Source organism: Polypterus senegalus, chromosome 10 (genome assembly GCF_016835505.1).
Source record: "Polypterus senegalus isolate Bchr_013 chromosome 10, ASM1683550v1, whole genome shotgun sequence".
Lineage (NCBI taxonomy): Eukaryota > Metazoa > Chordata > Cladistia > Polypteriformes > Polypteridae > Polypterus > Polypterus senegalus.
The window spans coordinates 128756163-128776398 of NC_053163.1; the positions used below are offsets into that span (position 1 = coordinate 128756163).

General features: G+C 39.5%; 1 protein-coding gene across 1 annotated transcript in view; it reads right to left on the reverse strand.

Annotated features, from left to right (window-relative positions):
• Nucleotides 1–4657: 4657 nt before the first annotated feature.
• pik3r2 (phosphoinositide-3-kinase, regulatory subunit 2 (beta)) overlaps nucleotides 4658–20236 on the reverse strand; it is an 87271-nt gene continuing 71692 nt past the window's right edge. The window contains exons 11-16 of the mRNA XM_039766600.1: nucleotides 19637–19762; nucleotides 16082–16224; nucleotides 14656–14832; nucleotides 14302–14373; nucleotides 9485–9655; nucleotides 4658–9202 (exon numbers count right to left, since the gene is read on the reverse strand). Coding sequence (XP_039622534.1) covers nucleotides 9016–9202; nucleotides 9485–9655; nucleotides 14302–14373; nucleotides 14656–14832; nucleotides 16082–16224; nucleotides 19637–19762 — 876 coding nt within the window. The 3' untranslated portion in view covers nucleotides 4658–9015. The remainder of the gene's footprint in view (nucleotides 9203–9484; nucleotides 9656–14301; nucleotides 14374–14655; nucleotides 14833–16081; nucleotides 16225–19636; nucleotides 19763–20236) is intronic.

Below are 20236 nucleotides of genomic sequence, written 5' to 3' on the forward strand. Positions count from 1 at the left end.
AAAAAAAAAAATCAGGAAAAACGGAGGCGTTTTAAAACTTTTGACAGGTAGTGTGTGTATAATATATATAGATTATACTGTATATAGATGTATGTATTTGGTGGAGTATTCCTTAATTTCTCCTGAGTAAATATTCATTCAGATTCTCCTGTTTCTTGCAGGATTCCCAGATGTGACACACTGCACACCTCACTGTTCAGTAAAGCGTGTGTGTGACAGGCGTCATGAGGGCTCAGTGATGCATGTATTGGGTTAATAGCATTGTATGAACGAGCGTGATCTGCAATGGACTGGCACTCAGGTTCATGTCATGAGCTTACTGCTGCTGGCATGGGCGCCAGTGCCCTCTGATCTTTGGCTTAATTCAGGCACAGGATCGATGAAGGATCTGGCACACGTCCGTCGGGTCCATATGAGCTGAATCAATGAACACCTGATTAGCGATGACTACACGTCTGTAAGAAGCACAGCTTCACCATGTTTGTTGTTCAATATCAGTCATTCTGTCAATCAAATGTTAAATTATCCAATAATTTAATTTAAGCAAACACAACATTGGAGAGGTTTGCTGTGCCGAAGATGGGAGTGTGCAAATGTCACTGCATGGCAGACTTTGTTGAAACAGTGACAAACAACTCCCTTCACAGAAGTAGATCTCTGGCATGACAATGGGGATGTGGCCCGATTTATGCAGAAAATGAAACATCACCTCTGTCACTTCAGTGGACTTCTGGCTTGATAGTGGGTGTCTGCAGCCAGAAACCACTTGGAGAGTTTGTTAACCAAAGCAGGTGCTAGTCCACACTGACCAGACCAGACCAAACCAAACTAGGCAAAGCCAGGATCATCAAGTAGTGGACAGACCTTATGGCTGTACTGGGTGGGGTGTGTGCACTTTAATCTTGTGCGCAACCAGAAAACTTCAGAGCTTTAGCAGTGCCCTGACAGCCAGTCCTCCTTTACAGTGTGATCAGCTCTGCCCTTCCTTTTGGAAGTGAGCTTTTGCTTGGTGTCCTCCTAAAACGAGTCTTCACATACATTTCTATTACACAGCTAACACAGACTGACTTTTTGCGAAACAAACAGAGTTACATCTTTATATGTCAATTTCTCATATACTTTCAAGGATGGATTAAGACCCCCACAGGTCACTGGGTTACGTTAGTTCCCTTACTGTCAGTTGATTGAACTTTTAACAATGCAGACAACAGCTCGTTTAATGCAGTGCAGTATTGTTCACTTTTGTCTTTGGAGTGAGGCTCGATGTCTTCATGGTGCCAAGGGAGTGGGTGTGATCCACTGTGGCATTGTGAAGATCATATGATCTAGTGGGTAGTTGGGGGTCCCCCTTGCTCTTTGCGACTTGTGGATAGTGAATAGTTTCATTAAGTTAGCCCCCTTGACCATTTCAGTCCTCGAGTGGAGGGGAGGGTTGGCTTCTTGCCATCCTGAACCTCTTTATGCGCATTCAGGACGACAGTAGACAACCGTAGATCCGCCCCGTAAATACTTGAAACACACTTCACTGCTTTAAATAACCACCACTCACAGAAACAGTTTATGTGGTGTGTGGCCTTAGGTTGTTTTTACTCAAAATGAAAGTGATTTTAAGCTTTAAAAATGACTTTTAGAAGAATTTGATATCACACAGCTGAAAGTGAACACTGCTGCAGTCCTTATGTATCTGTTTCTAATTTAGCTGACATCATGTTTTTGAATATCAGATTCATTTGATTCAGCCTTGTTTAAGCAAATCAAACAAAATGACAAACTGGGCTTCAAATCACAAGCCACATTTGGCCGTCACCCAGCGATGTTGCCCTGTGGGCAGCACATCCCCCAAATCAGACAATTTTGTCAGACTTTTCTAAGGGGTAGAAAGGAGTGTTGCTTTCTAGGAAATTTTCCAGATTGAGTTCTGTAATTTTTTTAAGCTATTGTTCTTGGCAGAAAATTCCTTGCTGACATAAACGTAACTAACCTGCATTGAAGGGCCACCCTTGCAGTGTTGACTGAATGCCCAAGATGTACAGTATGCAGTATGTGGGTGTGACTGCAGCTTTGTGCTCAACTGCCATGATAATCAGGCAGACCCTACATGTCAAGAGCATGTGATGACAGGATATGTGATACAGTACACGAACGACTCCAGCTGTTGGCAAAGTGGTGAACATGCAGACACTGCCTATAGTCGGTCAGTCAGGAGCAAGCGTCAGAAACATGCCCTGTCACACAAACCCTGATGGGCGCCCTGGAGCAAGAACTGAGGAACTGACTGCGAAACCACTTGTTGCTCTTAGGATGCACCCCAGGAGGCTGTGCCATGTGAAGTATGCTCTTTGGCCTGCCAGGAATTGCTTAGTGCCAAGATGAGAGGTATAAAAGCAGGTACAATGTCATCCTAGACAGCGAACTCACTCCCTCCAAAGGTGAAGCTGGTAGAACACAGCCAGGCAGGGCTTTCCACCCATTACTACCTTCTTAATTAATGACACTACACTCTATAAAATTGCAGAATAATACAAATCCACTTTTTCAGTTGATATAAAAGGAAGTATGCCTTTTGCACTGTTGGCAAATTACATTTTCCATTTAGAAGAAGTGAAACCAGAGCAGCAAGAAATCCCCTAATTTTCCACCACTCCGGGAAAAGCAGCAGACAGACAGACAGACTGACTGACAGACACCCCCCCCTTTAGCAAAGGGAAACAAACATCACAAAAATAACCAACACCACATCCCTAGAAATGCCTTGCCTACATTATCGGTAGTGGAGGCTGCAAGAAATGTTGTGAGGACTGTCAAATGACAGAAGACTCGAGTCACAACTCAAACACTCTACTTGGATTTTGAAAGTGGAGGGGGCATACATGGGCAGCTGAGCCAAGTCACTGCTGGAAACTACAGACTCGACCCTAAAAATGTCACCACTTCAGTGCCAAAGAAATTTAAGTCACTGTAATAGCATATCAAGGCCCTCGTGACCCCAAGCATGACAATGTTATAGTTATCCCAAACCATGAGCTGGATAAGTGAAGCAAGCAGGGGGAAAAGCCCCCCAGTTTCAGAAATAAAAAAAATGTTAAAAATAAAGCTTTGTAAATTAAATGAACTAGTTACATATATGGTGGCACAATGGTCATCGCCGCTGTGCCACAGCTTTTTGAACCCAACTCGCCCGCTATTGTTTGTAGAGTCTGCATGTTCTTTCTTTGTTCATGTAGGTTTTCTCCCCTTACTCATCTTTCCTCTCAAATTCTCACTTTACGTTATGGGAATATCCTAAATTGGTCAGTATGAGTGTGCACGTTTTAAAATGGGGCAACAGGTTGGTGCACTGATGTATCATAGCTCAAGGGATATGTGTGGGGAGTTCACATAGGTTTTCTGTGAGGATTCAAACACCAAAAACAACATTCCAAACACATGCTATCAGGTTAATTGCCAACATGAATTAGTTAAGAGTGCAATGACAATGTACTGTACTGGCATACCAAACAAGGTTGGTTCCTGCCTCCTGCACTTAATTCCATATTGAACTCCGCATGTCACAAAGCTGGATGGAGGGCAACATATTGAGCAGCACAGTTATGCACTGGTCTTTTATCATTTTAGAGATTAGAGTTCAGTCCTCTGCAGTCTGCACATCTATCTTTCATGCTATGGTTTCCTGTCAAATTCCAAACATATTCCAGTCTACCAGCACACCTAAATTAATCTATGCCCTGCATCAGACTGGCAAGTTGCACAAACATCTCTCCTTGTTTTTTTGCTCCTTTGACCTTGTAACAGAGATTACAGGCTCAGATAAAGGATGCATGGTGTGGTGGATTGCCGACATTTTACTCCGGTCCTCACCCCCTGGCCGCTAGGAGGAGCTCTCCCGAGAGCATATACGGGCCCCGAATTCCAGCAGGGCCTCATGGACTATGTAGTTTTTATACACAGCCCTGCTGGATACCTTGGGGGCCACTGGAAGTCGCTGTCGGGAGGCCAATGGACTCATTTGGGCACCATGACCCGGAAGTTCGTCACAGAAAGAGCGACGGGCTTCCGGGGTGAAGAAAAGTACTGTTTACCCTGACCCGGAAGGAATAAGAGGACTCTGGGAACTCCCAGACAACGAGCTGAGCTGGGTGGTATGAGGGCAACACGTCTGGGAGTGGAGGATTGTGATTATTATTGTTATTGTGATTTATGAATATAGTGGAGTGGAGGGTGCTTGGTGCACATTATTATAATAAATATAAGTATTGTGGCAATTTTACCAGGTGTTTGGCGTGGTACCTGAGGGTTCAAGGGAGCACTACTGCCCCCTACTGCGACAATGGATAAACACACACAAAGTTGCACCTACTTGTAATGTAAAAGGAGTATAAATTTGGTAAAATAATTTCCTACTGCTCACAATTAATTAAAAAAAGATACCATTGCAATGCTATAGACATACCGGGTACTTACCATTCCAGGATCACAAAAGCACACTGCTTGCTGTGGGGGTGCACCATCTTCTCCACAAGCGTGTGAAGCAGCTCTAGTCCACTTCATCATTATAGAGGACCTGCAAAGAACACAACTAAAGCACATTGTGAAAGGTCAATAGGTGACTTGGGAGCAAACAGCATTTCTCTCCACATGAGAAGACAAAGCAACTATGACACATAGAAAAGACTTTTATTTTTCATTATTAATAGGGACCTTTACAAACATTAAGCTTTGGAATAAAAATACAATTTGAACACAAGTTTACCTACTTGTGAGTTAAGGCAAGTTTATTTATATTTCAAAAGAGTAGGGCACCACATTAAAAAAAATATTCGAAAAAAAAAAAAAAACGCATGCAAGGGGCAGTCTGCCATTAAAGGCTTACTGATGTCTTCTGACAAAGAGTGAAAGATGAGCTAGTGAAACAATGTCACCTAGATCATTCTCAATTACTGAAGACAAAAAGAAAAGGTGTGTTCTGTATAATGCACAATAAGCATGTGCTCAGCCCTGACAAGTTTATTAAAAAAGAAAAAACAACTTTCTTCAAGCCAGTAGTACTTCTCCAATATGGAGGTGGAGTCATTCCTGTTTTCAAGTCCTTGGCCAACAAATCTACTCAAAGTGAGCTTTTTTGGTACAATAAGGCAGCAGAGGTGGGACCCTCATGGGGAAACAGCTGTCTGATTTTACGGGATGAAAAAAATAAAAGTTCAAATCCTCAAGTTGAAAAAACACTTCAGAGAGCCACTGCCAGTGCAGTGACTCTTCGCTATCTGACACAGGTGGCTGATGGGACAAACAGCGCCAACTAATTCTAGAGCAGGCTCCAGGGCTGGCCGCATGCAATCTGTAAAACACACAGCTTGGTACACCTGCCTTCGTGCATCATTTCAAACGAGTTCATAATTCTAATCAGACACGCCACATGGCTCCTCACATCTTTCACAGCGTCTTTCCCTGAAAACCTAATTAAAAAAAAACAAACAAAAAAAAAAAACAATCCAGAAACGAATCACACACAGTGATCAAGTAACAGGTTTCCTTTTACACAGAGGCACATCGTTAGAGCTACTGTAGTGCGTGCAAGTGCAACCTAAGAGACACAGCACCACTTGCCGACCACCTTCTGTTCACACCATCCAAGAAAGTGGCTGCAGCAGTTATTCTTACCTACATTCACTTTGCCTCAGTTAGTGTTATTCTCAACACCTCCAAACCTCCAGTTATTTAAACGCTTCACATAAGATAGAGATGGGTACTACCAGCTTAAGTGTAACTCTGAAGCCCGTCTCTATTCTTTTCAAGTCAGTTTAAATTATTGGGGTAGTTTGTGAACATGGCTATCCTATTTACAAGTTTTCATACCCACAATTGTGGGATAAAAGCAACATTCACTTTTTTCATGACAACTAAGTTGAAGGCCATTGTACTCATGTTCTACATTTGTAGTCAGGCAGATTAAGGTTGCCTGTTCATTCCCACCAGTGGGTAACAAAATTAGCTGCAATTTAATCACATTAACCTTTCTGTTGGTTTGTTGTTCAAACCGTTTTAAACATGCAAATGATGGCTAGCAAAGTCTCCCACTGATAAAGCAATGTAGGTCCTCTTATTTTATACATATATCTAAAATTACATTATGATGAAGTGATACCTCCTGTGTTTCTCTACAGGATTGTCGCTTGGCTGCACACAAAAGCACCCAAGCACTGCAGCTGTTTATGTAACAAAGGGATGTTTAACTTAACAAAACAAAAAAAAAGAAAGAAAAAAAGTAGTTTGAAGAACTTGTTTTAAATTGGTTGTATTGAGCCACCTAAAGATTCACACTTGTATTCATGTGCAAGATAACCTCTTATTATGCTCTCTCGGATTTTGTGCGGTATTCTTTTAATGTATCAGTGAATACTGAAGAAGTCATTTTTGGGTGAGTGTATTTAAACCACTTGAGAAGACAGCACATAGGAGACAATGTGCAAATTTGAAAGTGTGTGATGCCCTCAAATCTGTACAGAAGAATTTTATCCGTTCATGTATTGATACCCTAAAGGAACCTGGCAGACTCTTATTCCACGGAGAGCAATTAGCAAATGAAGTCAAAATGCTTTTCTTGAAGTGAGCTATGCTCAAATACATCACACTTTCTACAATAAGACCTAGTTGCTAAAATTACACAAATGTGGGCAGAACTATCAGACAATAGTAACATTAACAAAACCCCACATTTTTACTCTCTTAACTTAGGTACAACGGTGTTTTATCATAATGGGACAGGGTTTTTATTTTTGTCTGGGTTCTGGATTTGCTGTCTCATCTCCGATTGACATTCAAGTCTATTAGCTGGTAGTACACATTAAAGTCCTGGGCCTCAGTCTTCTGCTTAGTGCTCTGAATATGAAACTAGCACACTTACCCATATATACACAGTACTTTTTTTTTTTTTTACAGTATTGATAACTACTACAAGAGCTTTAGATAAAAACTGGATACAACATAGTACTCATGCATACTTTTTCATATAAACGGTTTGTAGTATAAATCTTAATTTTTATGCCTTCAACGTGTGCCTTACAGCTTATAAGAAGGACAAAGAGGTGGGGGGTGGGAATGCAATATAGGCAACGGTCGAAAGACAGGTTGAATCTTCCAGAGGGATTTTATTCCCAAGCACCCTGAACCTCACCTTTTTAGGAAACCAATATAAATCCATCACTTAGCCCTCCATTGCTAAAAAATAACAACAAAGCAGAAGGCCCTCATTCTTTTATAATGTTGCTCTCAAGCATCTTTACAACTAGACAGGGGCACAAGTGAAGCAATGGCAGAGCTTCAGGTGAGTAGGACCACTCAGAATTTCAAGTAACAAACAATGGCTTAGAAAACTCTCTCCTGTCAACTGGAATTTGTTGGTCAGGTCCATCTGAAACTGAAGGTTTTAGCCATATTGTCAGGTATGAGGAGTGGAAGACCAGTGTTGAATACTGATGAACAGAAGAGACCTAATTAATGTTACATGCTCAAGCGTTAGCCAGGATACATTTTTTGCTGAAAAATAGCCTGCTTGTGGGCACATTTTCTAGCTGACCGTTCAGTGTAGTATATGTGAGTTTTCTAGGACTACCATTGCAAGCACAATGCAAAGAGTATATAGGATATGTATAGAGTACAGATATAGATATACATAGAGAGAGGAAAAAAAAACTTCCGCAAGAGATTCCAATTTTGAATCTCATTTGTCTTTTGTTTCTGAACATAGCTTCTTTAACTGCACGATTCATTTCAAAATAAGAGATAAAAATATATTTCTGGAAAAATTATAGCTTATGTACCCTTCACATACAGTGATGTCACTGCAAAGAAGTCCACCTGCTCCTCCATTGTAATCGCACTGTATTTTGAACTGATACCCCAACACGTCACATTTCGCTTAAATGTCCCTTCACTGCGATTCTTGTTTGTTTTAAGGAAAACTGGAGACAGGATGATAAGTTCTAACCTACAGCATTTAAAAGCAAGAATTAAAAAGAAATAAAATCTAATAGTTTTCAAGGAAACAAAAAGAACATGAGTGGAGTCTGGGGTAATAACCTACCAACAAAAATTAAAACGATCTTCTCCCACCAAAGCTACATGTATTATCTAAAAACCCAAGATGCACCTTGTAGTTTTCTCAAAAGCAGCAAAATAATGATTAAAAAAGGTTGCTTGTGAGTCATCAGAGCTTTCAATCCTTTACAACCATTTAAAATGATTACTCTTGATTATTCTGTACTCCCAGATGATTTTAGTAAAACAAACATTAAAATGGCCAATTATTTTTTTTTAAATCACAAAAATATTTGGCCATTTCCAAATACAGAAAGTGCAAAGGTGTTAAGTCTGTATTTTGATACTCATATGTTAGTGCTAAAATACATTGGCATTCATTGTAGATGTCAGTCAGATAATCCTATTGGGTCACTCTCTGACAAACACAACCTGGGCCTAAATCTGGATAAACATGGAGAAGTAACACTTAGGTTTAGTAGATCCAGATGGATGCCTTCCCAATGAAAAAGAACTGTAGATGATATTTCCCATATACAGATCCCAGATCTGGATGTATAGCACCTTTTAAGGAATCCTGGACTGCAGCAGAGGCATGAAACTGCGAAAAATAAGTCCATGAACACAGGTTATAGTATATTCAGTACCATTCCCAAACAATATTTTAGTGACATGGGCACTGAGCACCTTCAGAAGATGGTCTGTGGTTTTTGTATTTACATGATGTTTCTTCTTTTTTTTGTAGATCCAGATACATCCAGAGGATAAGATAAGCACATCTAAAGTTCAGTTAAGAAGTGAAGTGTTAAAAACACTATTTAGGAGAACTGGGCAGAGGTGGGGGATAGCAATGAGCAAGCACCAACTCTTATGGTGTGCAAAATATCTCAGGCTGAAGTCAACCTTCTTCTCTTTCTTTGAAGCACAGCACCATGAGTAAAGCATAGGCTGAACCATAGCAACGGGAGGCTGACTCATGGCTCATCTCTGATGTGCCCAGACAGGGGAGGCAAGGGTCACATTTAATGAATCATTGTGCTGGACCAGCGAAGTGTGCTTGTAATGGAGAACCAGCTCCTTCAGGGAACTGTAAAGGTTGTAGGGTTCAGCAAATCCATATCCTGTTGCCGTTTTATTAATCATGCAGTGCTTAACATCTCCATCCACCCTGGAGGAATAAAATACAGGAAAAAAGAACCATTAAAATGAATGAATAGTGAAAGAAGAACTAGAGAACAACAGAGGAAAAAAAGCAGTACAATGCTGCATTTATTTTAATTTGAATAGTCTAGATGCAGTAATCTTTAAAAATTGTTCTGTGCCACTTATTAAGAGGTGTGATAAGACTGCTGTACAGAAACAGTAATCTGAGCTGCAGCCTTGTTAGATAACTTGCTTAAGGCCCATCTTCATCCACCTCATCAAATCAAACACTTTCTATGATACTTACACAACTGAACATGCATAGGAACCCTTTTGGCTGCTCTCCCGGATGAGAAAGGTACCATCACGTTTGCCTGACAGCATTTCTTCAGCTTGTGAACGGTTAATCTTCCCAACATTCCAAGTGCTTTCATCATTGTGTGGTAAATCATCCTCATCTTCCATCACTGAATAAGGACTATTCAAAGAGAGGGGCAGAGTTGTTGGGTATTACAAAAGTAATCAAATGACTGATGTCTGATGAGGGCACTTAAACAACTACATAAAACATTGCATTTAGATCTGACTTATTATACGGAATTTGAACTTCTTGCATGACTATTACTGATATGATTTATGCAGCGGAAGAGACTGGATACAGTAAAACATTAGTCCTGAAAGAAGTCAGGTCATTGCTGACACAAACATTTAAATATGGCAGCTGTCAACCCAGCTAAGTTTCACTCCTGTAGTGAAAATTAGAAGGTATAGTTCTGGTACACTAAGAAATACAAAACACTGGAGAAATGAAAATACATTGGATGGAAAAATTCCAACACAAGCTAATTTGCATAATGTATAAAACATTAGAGCTGACACGAGTCGTCACAAATGTGCTTCACTTTTGACGCACTCTCCTAATTCACATTGTAATGAAAAAAAATTAAAGTAGCATCTCTCTTAGGTAGGACGTCCTAATATAAAGGTCATTCAGTGTATAAGTGAGAATTAATATGAGAACAGTTTTGAAGATTCCCAGGTTCAGAGGACAATAATTTCAAGTCAAAGGAGCTACAAAAAAGTAAAATATACTGCTAAGGTGGAGGTCAAAAATAATTATAAAAAGCATGTAAAAGTATGCAAAAGCCTTTCAGTCAAGTATGGTGATATAACAATATAGAAGGGTGGGTAATTTTATATATAATTTTAGATAAGAGATTGTAGAACTAGGAACATAGTCTTTGCAGATTGATAAGTAACCAAATCACTATTAAGGACAATTTGGAAAAGTAAAAAAAAACTTGAAAAAGTAGAAAAGTTAAAATTTTTCAGATTATTCTGTCATATTCTGATTTCCCAATATAAAGTGGGAAAGGGCAATTATGCACAAACTGCAACATGAAATTTTCTTAGAATACAGTATATAATTTAACTGCCCATATTTATTGTGTACCAGTGTATAATTTTGGAGTAACAGAGGATTTCAACATATTTTAACACACCCATCTATTGTTTACTGTTTAAAACAAACAAACAAAATGCTGATTTCTGTCACTCTTCACTTAATACCTGTTCACACCATATACAGTGATCCCTCGCTATATCGCGCTTCGACTTTCGCAGCTTCACTTCATTGCGGATTTTAAATGTAAGCATATCTAAATATATAATCACGGATTTTTCGCTGGTTCGCAGATTTCTGCTGACAATGGGTCTTTTAATTTATGGTACATGCTTCCTCAGTTTGTTTACCCAGTTGATTTCATACAAGGGACGCTATTGGCGGATGGCTTAGAAGCTACCCAATCAGAGCACGTATTACGTATTAAATAAAACTTCTCAATGATATACAATATGCTTCCCGCGCTGTGATTGATTGTTTGCTTTTCTCAGTCTCTCTCACTCTCTCTGACATTCTCTGCGCCTGATGGAGGGGGTGTGAGCAGAGGGGCTGTTTGCACAGAGGCTGTTTGCCTAGAGGATACGGACGCACCTCTAAAAAAATGCCGCTTTATTGCGGTGCTTCGGCATACTTAAAAGCCCAAAAGCACGTATTGATTTTTTGATTGTTTGCTTTTCTCTCGCTCTCCCTCTCCCTCTGATATTCTCTGCTCCTGACACGCATTCTTTGAAAAGGAAGATATGTTTGCATTCTTTTAATTGTGAGAAAGAACTGTCATCTCTGTCTTGTCATGGAGCACAGTTTAAACTTTTGACTAAAGGGTGTTGTTTCATGTCTAGAGAGCTCTAATAATGTTAACAGTGTGGGAGAGTTTATAAGGGATTAAAATATATAAAAATAACCATGCAAACATATGGTTTCTACTTCGCGGATTTTCATCTATATCGGGGGGTTCTGGAACGCAACCCCTGCAATCGAGGAGGGATTACTGTATCTACTTTATTTCAAAAGTTTAGTAAAAATAATGTGTACCATTATTCATTAAATCTATACTAATAAAAGGCAAAGCCCTCACTGACTGACTGACTTACTCACTCACTCACTCATCACTAATTCTCCAACTTCCCGTGTAGGTAGAAGGCTGAAATTTTTGCAGGCTCATTCCTTACAGCTTACTTACAAAAGTTAAGCAGGTTTTTATGGCGTTATTTCAGTGCCACTATTCTGAGCACACGTAAAAAAATATTGAGCGCACGTAAAAAAAGATTGCAAGTGCAAGTGTTGCATTTTGAAGAGAAATTTATTTTGAGCGTACAAAAGCTGAATTTGAGTGAACAAAATTCATTGCTGCGTGCAAAAATGTATTTCAGTGTTTGCTTATCCATATACACACACACAATAGCACCCCTCTCGCTCAGTTTTTCATTTGCGCTTGCTCGCAATGTGTTGCTAGCGCTCACAACATTCTCTGCTGCGAGCGCTCAACTCTCTGTACACCGTTATAAGTGTGCCACAAAACCAACCAATCACAGACTTGGTTTCAAAAATTCTGATTGGCTCTTACGGTCTCCAATCAGCTCGCTAGCTGCTGCATTCCGGAAACAGTCAGTTGGCATGGTTGTATAATGCAACTACATTATACTACACCAATGATAGTCTTAACAAATAATATATTTTAAAATAAAATAATTAAAGATATTATCCGCAAATTGGGGTTTAATTGAGTTTAGCTGGATTTAGCTACATTTTGGACTGTTTCCGGAATGCAGCAGCTAGCGAGCTGATTGGAGACCGTAAGAGCCAATCAGAATTTTTGAAACCAAGTCTGTGATTGGTTGGTTTTGTGGCACACTTATAACGGTGTACAGAGAGTTAAGCGCTTGCAGCAGAGAATGTTGTGAGCGCAAGCAACACATTGCGAGCAAGCGCAAATGAAAAACTGAGCGATAGGGGGTGCTATTGTGTGTGTGTATATGGATAAGTGCAAACACTGAAATACATTTTTGCACGCAGCAATGAATTTTGTTCACTCAAATTCAGCTTTTGTACGCTCAAAATAAATTTCTCCTCAAAATGCAACACTTGCACTTGCAATATTTTTTACGATGCTCAGAATAGTGGCACTGAAATAACGCCATAGGTTTTGTTTCGAAATTCTACGCGTAACGGTCATAACTGGAACCTACTTACATACATATATATACGGCCATAGCCTGCAGCTCGGTCGCCATGAGAGGCGGAGTTGCGTCCCCCATCATCACACCTCCCACGTAATTGAGTGCCTGCCCATATAAGGCCGTCCATCAGCAGCAATCCAATAGACATGCTGCCGCTAAATATTCGCGGGTGAAGGACTGTGCTTATGCAAACGAAGATGAGATGGTCAGGGATAGACTAGTGTTTGGCACAAACTCAGCAAAAGTGCGAGAGAAACTTTTAAGTGTACGGGTCAGCTAGCATTAAATAAAGCCGTGGACATCGCAAGATCACACGAGAGAGCACAAGCACAGCTGAGAACCTTCGATGCATGTACTCCGAGCGGCTCATATGAACTGACTGTGAACGCAGTACGCAGAGAAAAAGCAAGAGCTCCAAAGAGCGCTGAACAAAAAACGCATTACACAATTGAGAAGGCAGCAAAAGAATATGAAGCGAGTGATGCATACAAGCATATTCATAAGTGCAGCTACTGCGGAAACAAATCACGGTGTAAACCTTAAGTTTAAATTAAGTTCATAGACAGGCGGGTTTGTTATGCCTACGATGAAGGCGAGAAGACGCAGTGTATAAACGAGACTTTTAATCACTTTGTAACTGAGCTAAAATTAACTGTAACGGAGTTAAAATTGCTGGTGAAGGACTGTGCTTATGCAAATGAAGATGAGATGGTCAGGGATAGAATAGTGTTTGGCACAAACTCAGCAAATGTGCGAGAGAAACTTTTAAGTGCCGGGTCTGAGCTAACATTAAATAAAGCCGTGGACATCGCAAGATCGCACGAGATAGCACAAGCACAGCTGAGAACCTTCGATGCATATACTTCAAGCGGCTCACGTGAACTGACTTTGCAGGACTGGGAAAGGTAAACCTGTGAATGCAGTGTGTGATGTCTCAGATAAAGAGGAAGACGAGCTGCTTATTGATGCAGTAGGAAAGGAACAGCCCTCTGAAGCTGAACAAGCCTTTGTAGACATATCGATAGGAAAGCAAGGTGTAAAGCTTAAGTTTAAATTACGTTCATAGACACGCTGCCGCTAAATATTCGCAGGCAAATCCACAACTTAATACCGGGAATGCCTGTTAAACATCTTAGATTTACGAGTACCGATTTGGTTAATGGTCATTTCGATGAATGAAGCCTGTTATCTTTGCAACAGTTGACAACGAAGATGAGATGGTCAGAGATAGACTAGACAAACACGGAATGTAACTTGAACACAACACATCCTCCAAATACGAACCTGATTGAAAGAAATAATGATAATCAAATCCTTGATGACAGCAACACTCATAACAGTCACAAAACAATTACATTGGCAATCATGTTACGTTATTTTTAAAATGTTTCCTTTTCTTTTTCATAACTTCTTTAACACACTGCTTCTCCGCTGTAAAGCGCAGATATTGTGCTAGTATTTTATAAATTAATAACAGAAAGGCAATTGTCTCATTGTCAAACTATTTTTCTGGTTCCAGTTTTCAATTAAATACTTTATACTTACTCTTCAATTTCATTCTTAAGCTCCAACCATTCATTGATCTTTCTCTGTCGTGTTCCTTTCTGTGTTAGCCACCTACAAGATGAAAAAAGGCAAAAAACACAATGCTTACAATTAATCTAACAACTTTAAACAATGTAAAATTACAAAGATGACCACTTAATTTTGAAGGTTTATATTGCAGATCCACCTGAATTAAGTGTAATTCAGAACAGATCTCAAGTGCTATATTGTACTATATGGCAACTATCAACTGACTTTGGATATTTTTCAGTTTTAGAGAAAGACTAATAATTATCAGGACGTTTTTCTTTTTCTCATGGGAAATGTATTTTTGCATATGGATGAAGCACTTACACAAGGTACTGATCACGGATCTTGCGCAGCTGCATCAGGTCTGGTTTGAGGCTGTTCATCATTTTGTCTATCTCTCGGTGCTCTGAAGCTTGTTTCTTTAAATCCTGCTCTAGCTTCATTTTGCTATCGTGGATTTCATTGATCCGAGACTTAAGTTTCTCTGAGTTGTGCAGGATTCTAAAAAGAAGGTAAATTAGCATACTGCCATAAGTTAAGAATTCATCCTCTTCTAAGAAGCAACCAGATTTATTTTGATATGCAAGGGTGGTGCCCACATATGGAAACTTATACACTATGGTTTCTGAGAATGGTTTCATGAAATCTACATCCCATTTTTTTCCATAAGACAATCAGATGCAAATTGTACAACTACTTTTCATGAGAAATTGTAAAAAAAAACCACTTATGCTATATTATACAGTTGTCAACATAAATAAGAAAATCACTACCCAGTTGCACATGAAAAAGAAATTTGATAAACCAACTTCAAAACAATCCCATCATTCATTTAACATTAGCAGCATACATTCAGTGTACTACCATGTTGCACATATTGTAGCTTCTTGATTGTTGGCTTAATTTTGTTCAATAAAAAATGATAAATGCAAACATATTATGTTAAGGTTATGACTATAAAACTGTAGAATTTGGTAAGGATTAAACCTATGTCCTGATATATAAAAATCACATAATTGAAATACAGTGTACTTTTTCCACATGACTGTATACAGTGTTCAAAACAAGAAAATTTCCCAAGCCTAAGTCTTTGGATGGTGAGATGTTTATTACTGTGAAAGTACATGCAAAATGACAATAACCAAAACAACATGAAAACAAATTTACCCAAAACTTCTATTTTGCATAAATAATAAAAACAATCGGCACATTTTAAGTGCTTCCTTTTGTCAAAATTTCAAGGAATTAACTCATTTCAATGAATACATCCAATGTCCAAGTATAGTCTTTTACAATGACAAATGAATACCTAACTAGCATGATAACTAAAATAAAGAAGAAAAATGCAACACTTACATATCTTATGATGGACCCAAAGGATAAAGGCTCTGATGGACCCAAAGGATAAAGTCTCAACAGCCAAAAGACTGTTTTCTCTAACTTTCTTTATAAATTTTTATGTTTTAAAACAAGATATACTTTTTTCCATTTCATAGACTATTTTATAATGCAGGTAAGCAAATTGCAATCTATATACAATATTAGCAAGGAATGATTCTCATGAAGCATGTTTGACTTAAAACCTGTTATATTACATTAGTAAATGAAAAATGAAAATTATTCTAGTCAAAAGAACAGTATTATGAATAGAAAGCTGGACAGAAGTTGACTTTCACTCCTTAGCATGCTTAACAATGAAGATTCCTTCTCTTTCATGGCTATTTCAAACATTCAATTATAAAAAATTTACCTTTGGATCTCTTTGTCATTGCCTTCCTGTCGGAACTTTTCAATATACTCCTTACTGTAGCGTTCCTGGGTCTGGCATTGCTCCTCAAAGATTTTAATTGTTTCATTAAAAGCTTCAATTGCAGTTCTCTTCATTTGCAACTCCTATATAAACAACCATAACAAATACTGCATTATACTTATTTAGGTGACTGCAGCTACAAGGTAAAGTGGGGAAGTTAACTATATCATAAATAATAAGAGAATATTATTCAATTCATTTTTGTATGTCACTCTTCACTGAGTGCAGACACAGAGTGCCATGACAAGTTAGTACACAAATTTGCAGATTTGTTAAAACACACAGAAAACAAGGAATAAACTGATTAATATAAATAAAGCCTAGCCGAAGAAGGAAAAGAGGAGGGGGGAGACATGTTCAGAGGCAGGAGGAGACTAGGAAGGTAAAGAGAGTGGATTGGAGGGTAGGAACTTTGAATGTTGGCAGTATGACTGGTAAGGGGAGAGAGTTAGCAGATATGATGGCGAGAAGGAAGTTTGATATATTGTGTGTGCAACGGAAGGGTGTAAGGCCAGCTGGATCAGAGGTGGATTCAAATTGTTCTATCATGGTGTGGATGGGAGGAGAAATGGGGTAGGGTTTATCCTAAAGGAACAGTACATCAGAGTGTTTTGGAAGTGAAAAGAGTGTCAGAGAGAGTGATGATTATGAAGCTGGAAATTGGAGGTGTGATGATGAATGTTGTTAGTGCATATGCCCCACAAGTTGGGTGTGCAATGGATGAGAAAGAAGATTTCTGAAGTGAGTTGGATGAAGTGATGAACAGTGTACCCAAGGGACAGAAAGTGGTGATTGGAGCAGATTTCAATGGACAAGGGAACGGTGAAGGGAACAGAGGAGATGAGGCATGGTGTCAAGGAGAGGAATGAAGAAGGTCAGATGATAGTGGATTTTCCCAAAAGGACGGACATGGCTCTGGTGAATAAGTATTTTAAGAAGAGGGTGGAACATAGGGTGATGTACAAGAGTGAAGGAAGATGCACATGGGCAGTATGCATCCTATGTAAAAGAATCAATCTGAAGGAGACTGAAGACTGCAAAGTGGTGGCAGGGGAAATTGTAGTTAAGCAGCATAAGCTGGTTGTCTGCAGGATGATGTTGGAGATCAAGAAGAGGAAGAGAGCGATGGCATAGCCAAGGTTCAAATGGTGGAAGTTGAAAAAGGAAGACTGCAAGGTTGAGTTTAAGGAGGAGGTGAGACAGGCACTGGGTGGCAGTAAAGAGTTACCAGACAGTTGGGCAACTATAGTAGATATAGTAAGGGTGACAGCAAGAAGGGTGCTTGTCGTGACATCTGGACAGAGGAAGGAGGAAAAGGAAACCTGGTGGTGGAACAGGGAAGTACAGGAGAGTATACAGAGGAAGAGGAAAGGGTGAAAAAGTGGGATAGTCAGAGAGATGCAGAAAGTAGACAAGAGTACAAGGAGATAAGGCACAAGGTGAAGAGAGAGGTGGCGAAGGCTACAGAAAAGGCACATGATGAGTTCCATGAGAGGTTGGACACTAAGGGGGAAGAAAATAACCTGTACCAATTGGCTAGACAGAGGGACTGAGCTGGGAAAGATGTGCAGCAGGTTAGGGTGATAAAGGATAAAGATGGAAACGTACTCACAAGCGAGGAGAGGGTGTTGAGCAGATGGAAGGAGTATTTTGAGAGGTTGATGAATGAAGAGAACGAGAGAGAGAATAGGTTGGATGATGTGGAGATAGTGAATCAGTAAGTGCAAAAGATTAGCAAGGAGGAAGTAAGGACAACTATGAAGAGGATGAAAAATGGAAAAGCCGTTGGTCCAGATGACATAAATATGGAAGCATGGAAGTGTTTAGGAGAGATGGCAGTAGAGTTTTTAACCAGATTGTTTAATTTAATCATGGAAAGTGAGATGATGCCTGAGGAGTGGATAAGAAGTGTACTGGTGCCAATATTTGAGAATAAGGGGGACATGCAGAACTATAGTAACTACAGGGGCATAAAATTGATGAGCCACAGCATGAAGTTATGGGAAAGAGTAGTGGAAGCTAGGTTAAGAAGTGAGGTGATGATTAGTGAGCAGCAGTATGGTTTCATGCCAAGAAAGAGCACCACAGATGTGATGTTTGCTCTGAGGATGTTGATGGAAAATTATACAAAAGGCCAGAAGGAGTTGCATTGTGTCTTTGTGGACCTGGAGAAAGCATATGACAGGGTACCTCGAGAGGAGTTGTGGTATTGTATGAGGAAATCGGGAGTGGCAAAGAAGTATGTAAGAGTTGTACAGGATATGTACAAGGGAAGTGTGACAGTGGTGAGGTCTGCGGCAGGACTGACTGATGCATTCAACGTGGAGGTGGAATTACATCAGGAATCGTCTCTGAGCCCTTTCTTATTTGCAATGATGTGGACAGATTGACAGACGAGATCAGATAGGAGTACCTGTAGACAATGATATTTGCCGATGAAACTGTGACCTGCAGCGAAAGTACAGAATACAGTACATGTGTGTAAATGAGAGGGTTGTCAGTGGAATGGTGAGGATGCATGGAGTACAGTTGGCGAAAGTGGATGAGTTTAAATACTTGGGATCAACAGTACAGAGTTACGGGGAGTATGGAAGAGAGGTGAAAAAGAGAGTGCAGGCAGGGTGGAAAAGAGTGTCAGGAGTAATTTGTGACAGACAGGTATCAGCAAGAGTGAAAGGGAAGGTCTACAGGACAGTAGTGAGACCAGCTATGTTATATAGGTTGTAGAGGGTGGCACTGACCAGAAGAGCTGGAGGTGGCAGAGTTAAAGGTGCTAAGATTTGCACTGGGTGTGATGAGGATGGACAGGATTAGAAATAAGTACATTAAAGGGTCAGCTCAAGTTGGACAGTTGGGAGACAAAGTCAGAGAGGCGAGATTGCATTGGTTTGAACATGTGCAGAGGAGAGACACTGGGTATATTGGGAGAAGGATGCTAAAGATAGAGCTGCCAGGAAAAAGGAAAACAGGAAGGCCCAAGAGGAGGTTTATGGATGTGGTAAGAGAGGACATGAAGGTGGTGGGTGTAACAGAGCAAAATGCAGAGGATAGAAAGATATGGAAAAAGATGATCTGCTGTGGCAACCCCTAACAGGAGCAGCCGGAAGAAGAAGAAGGTATTAGGATCTTTCTAGATTAAAAAAAAAACAGTCAAGTGTAAAGCCAAAGAAGGAGAAGATACAGTAAATGTTTCAAACAACATGTATTTAAAATACAAATGAAATGCATTTTAAAAATAAATGGAAAAATAATTTAGAGGCTGACACCTTTAATCTTTATATAGTTAAATGTTTAAAACAGACACATCACTACAGTACACTGTACAGTAAATACAGTGTTTTAATATAGGCAGAAAGATCACAGATGACCAAATCAAGGACCTAAATAAAAGACTCAAATCTGCTCCTCTTTTAAGGTACTATTTGGGTCATCTAAACACATAAGTATGTATTTAAAATTTATAAAACAACTTAAATGACACTGAAGTATGAGTACCTGAGATGTACGTGTATAGTCCTCATACAGTATGTCATACTTTGTGCTCTTCTCCTGGAACTGCTTGTGGTATACCTTAAGTTGTTCCCCTACTGCTTCAATGCTGTCTTCCTTCACAACCTGATCCTGGAAAAATCAGAGAAAAATGTGCTGCAAATGAGATGCCAAAAAGCCCATTATTTAAATTCTAGCTCTAATAATAAAATAGTAGCAGAATGCAAGTTGTTAGCAGCACTTGGAGACTTTCTGTGAAGCATCATTTAAAGGCAACAGCCTTTGGGGAAAAAATGTACAGAGATTTAAGTAACAGTAGTGATTTCAGTATAGATAGAACCACAATAGGAACATTTTCATAAGACACATTCCTGGGGGAAAAAAACCTTGACAATGAAGATCCAGAATACTTTTCGGTATATCTCATGGATTTTCTATTGATCGCACCTTGAAATGTTATATTCAATCTTCAAATGTTATATAATATTGTGGTAATGTACCAGTAAAGGCACTGCTACTAGGAATGCTGCTCAGATATTAAAAGTACTGTTGTGTGATATGCTCAAGAATCTCACAACAGTACTTGGCTGCTCCACAGGCATTTCT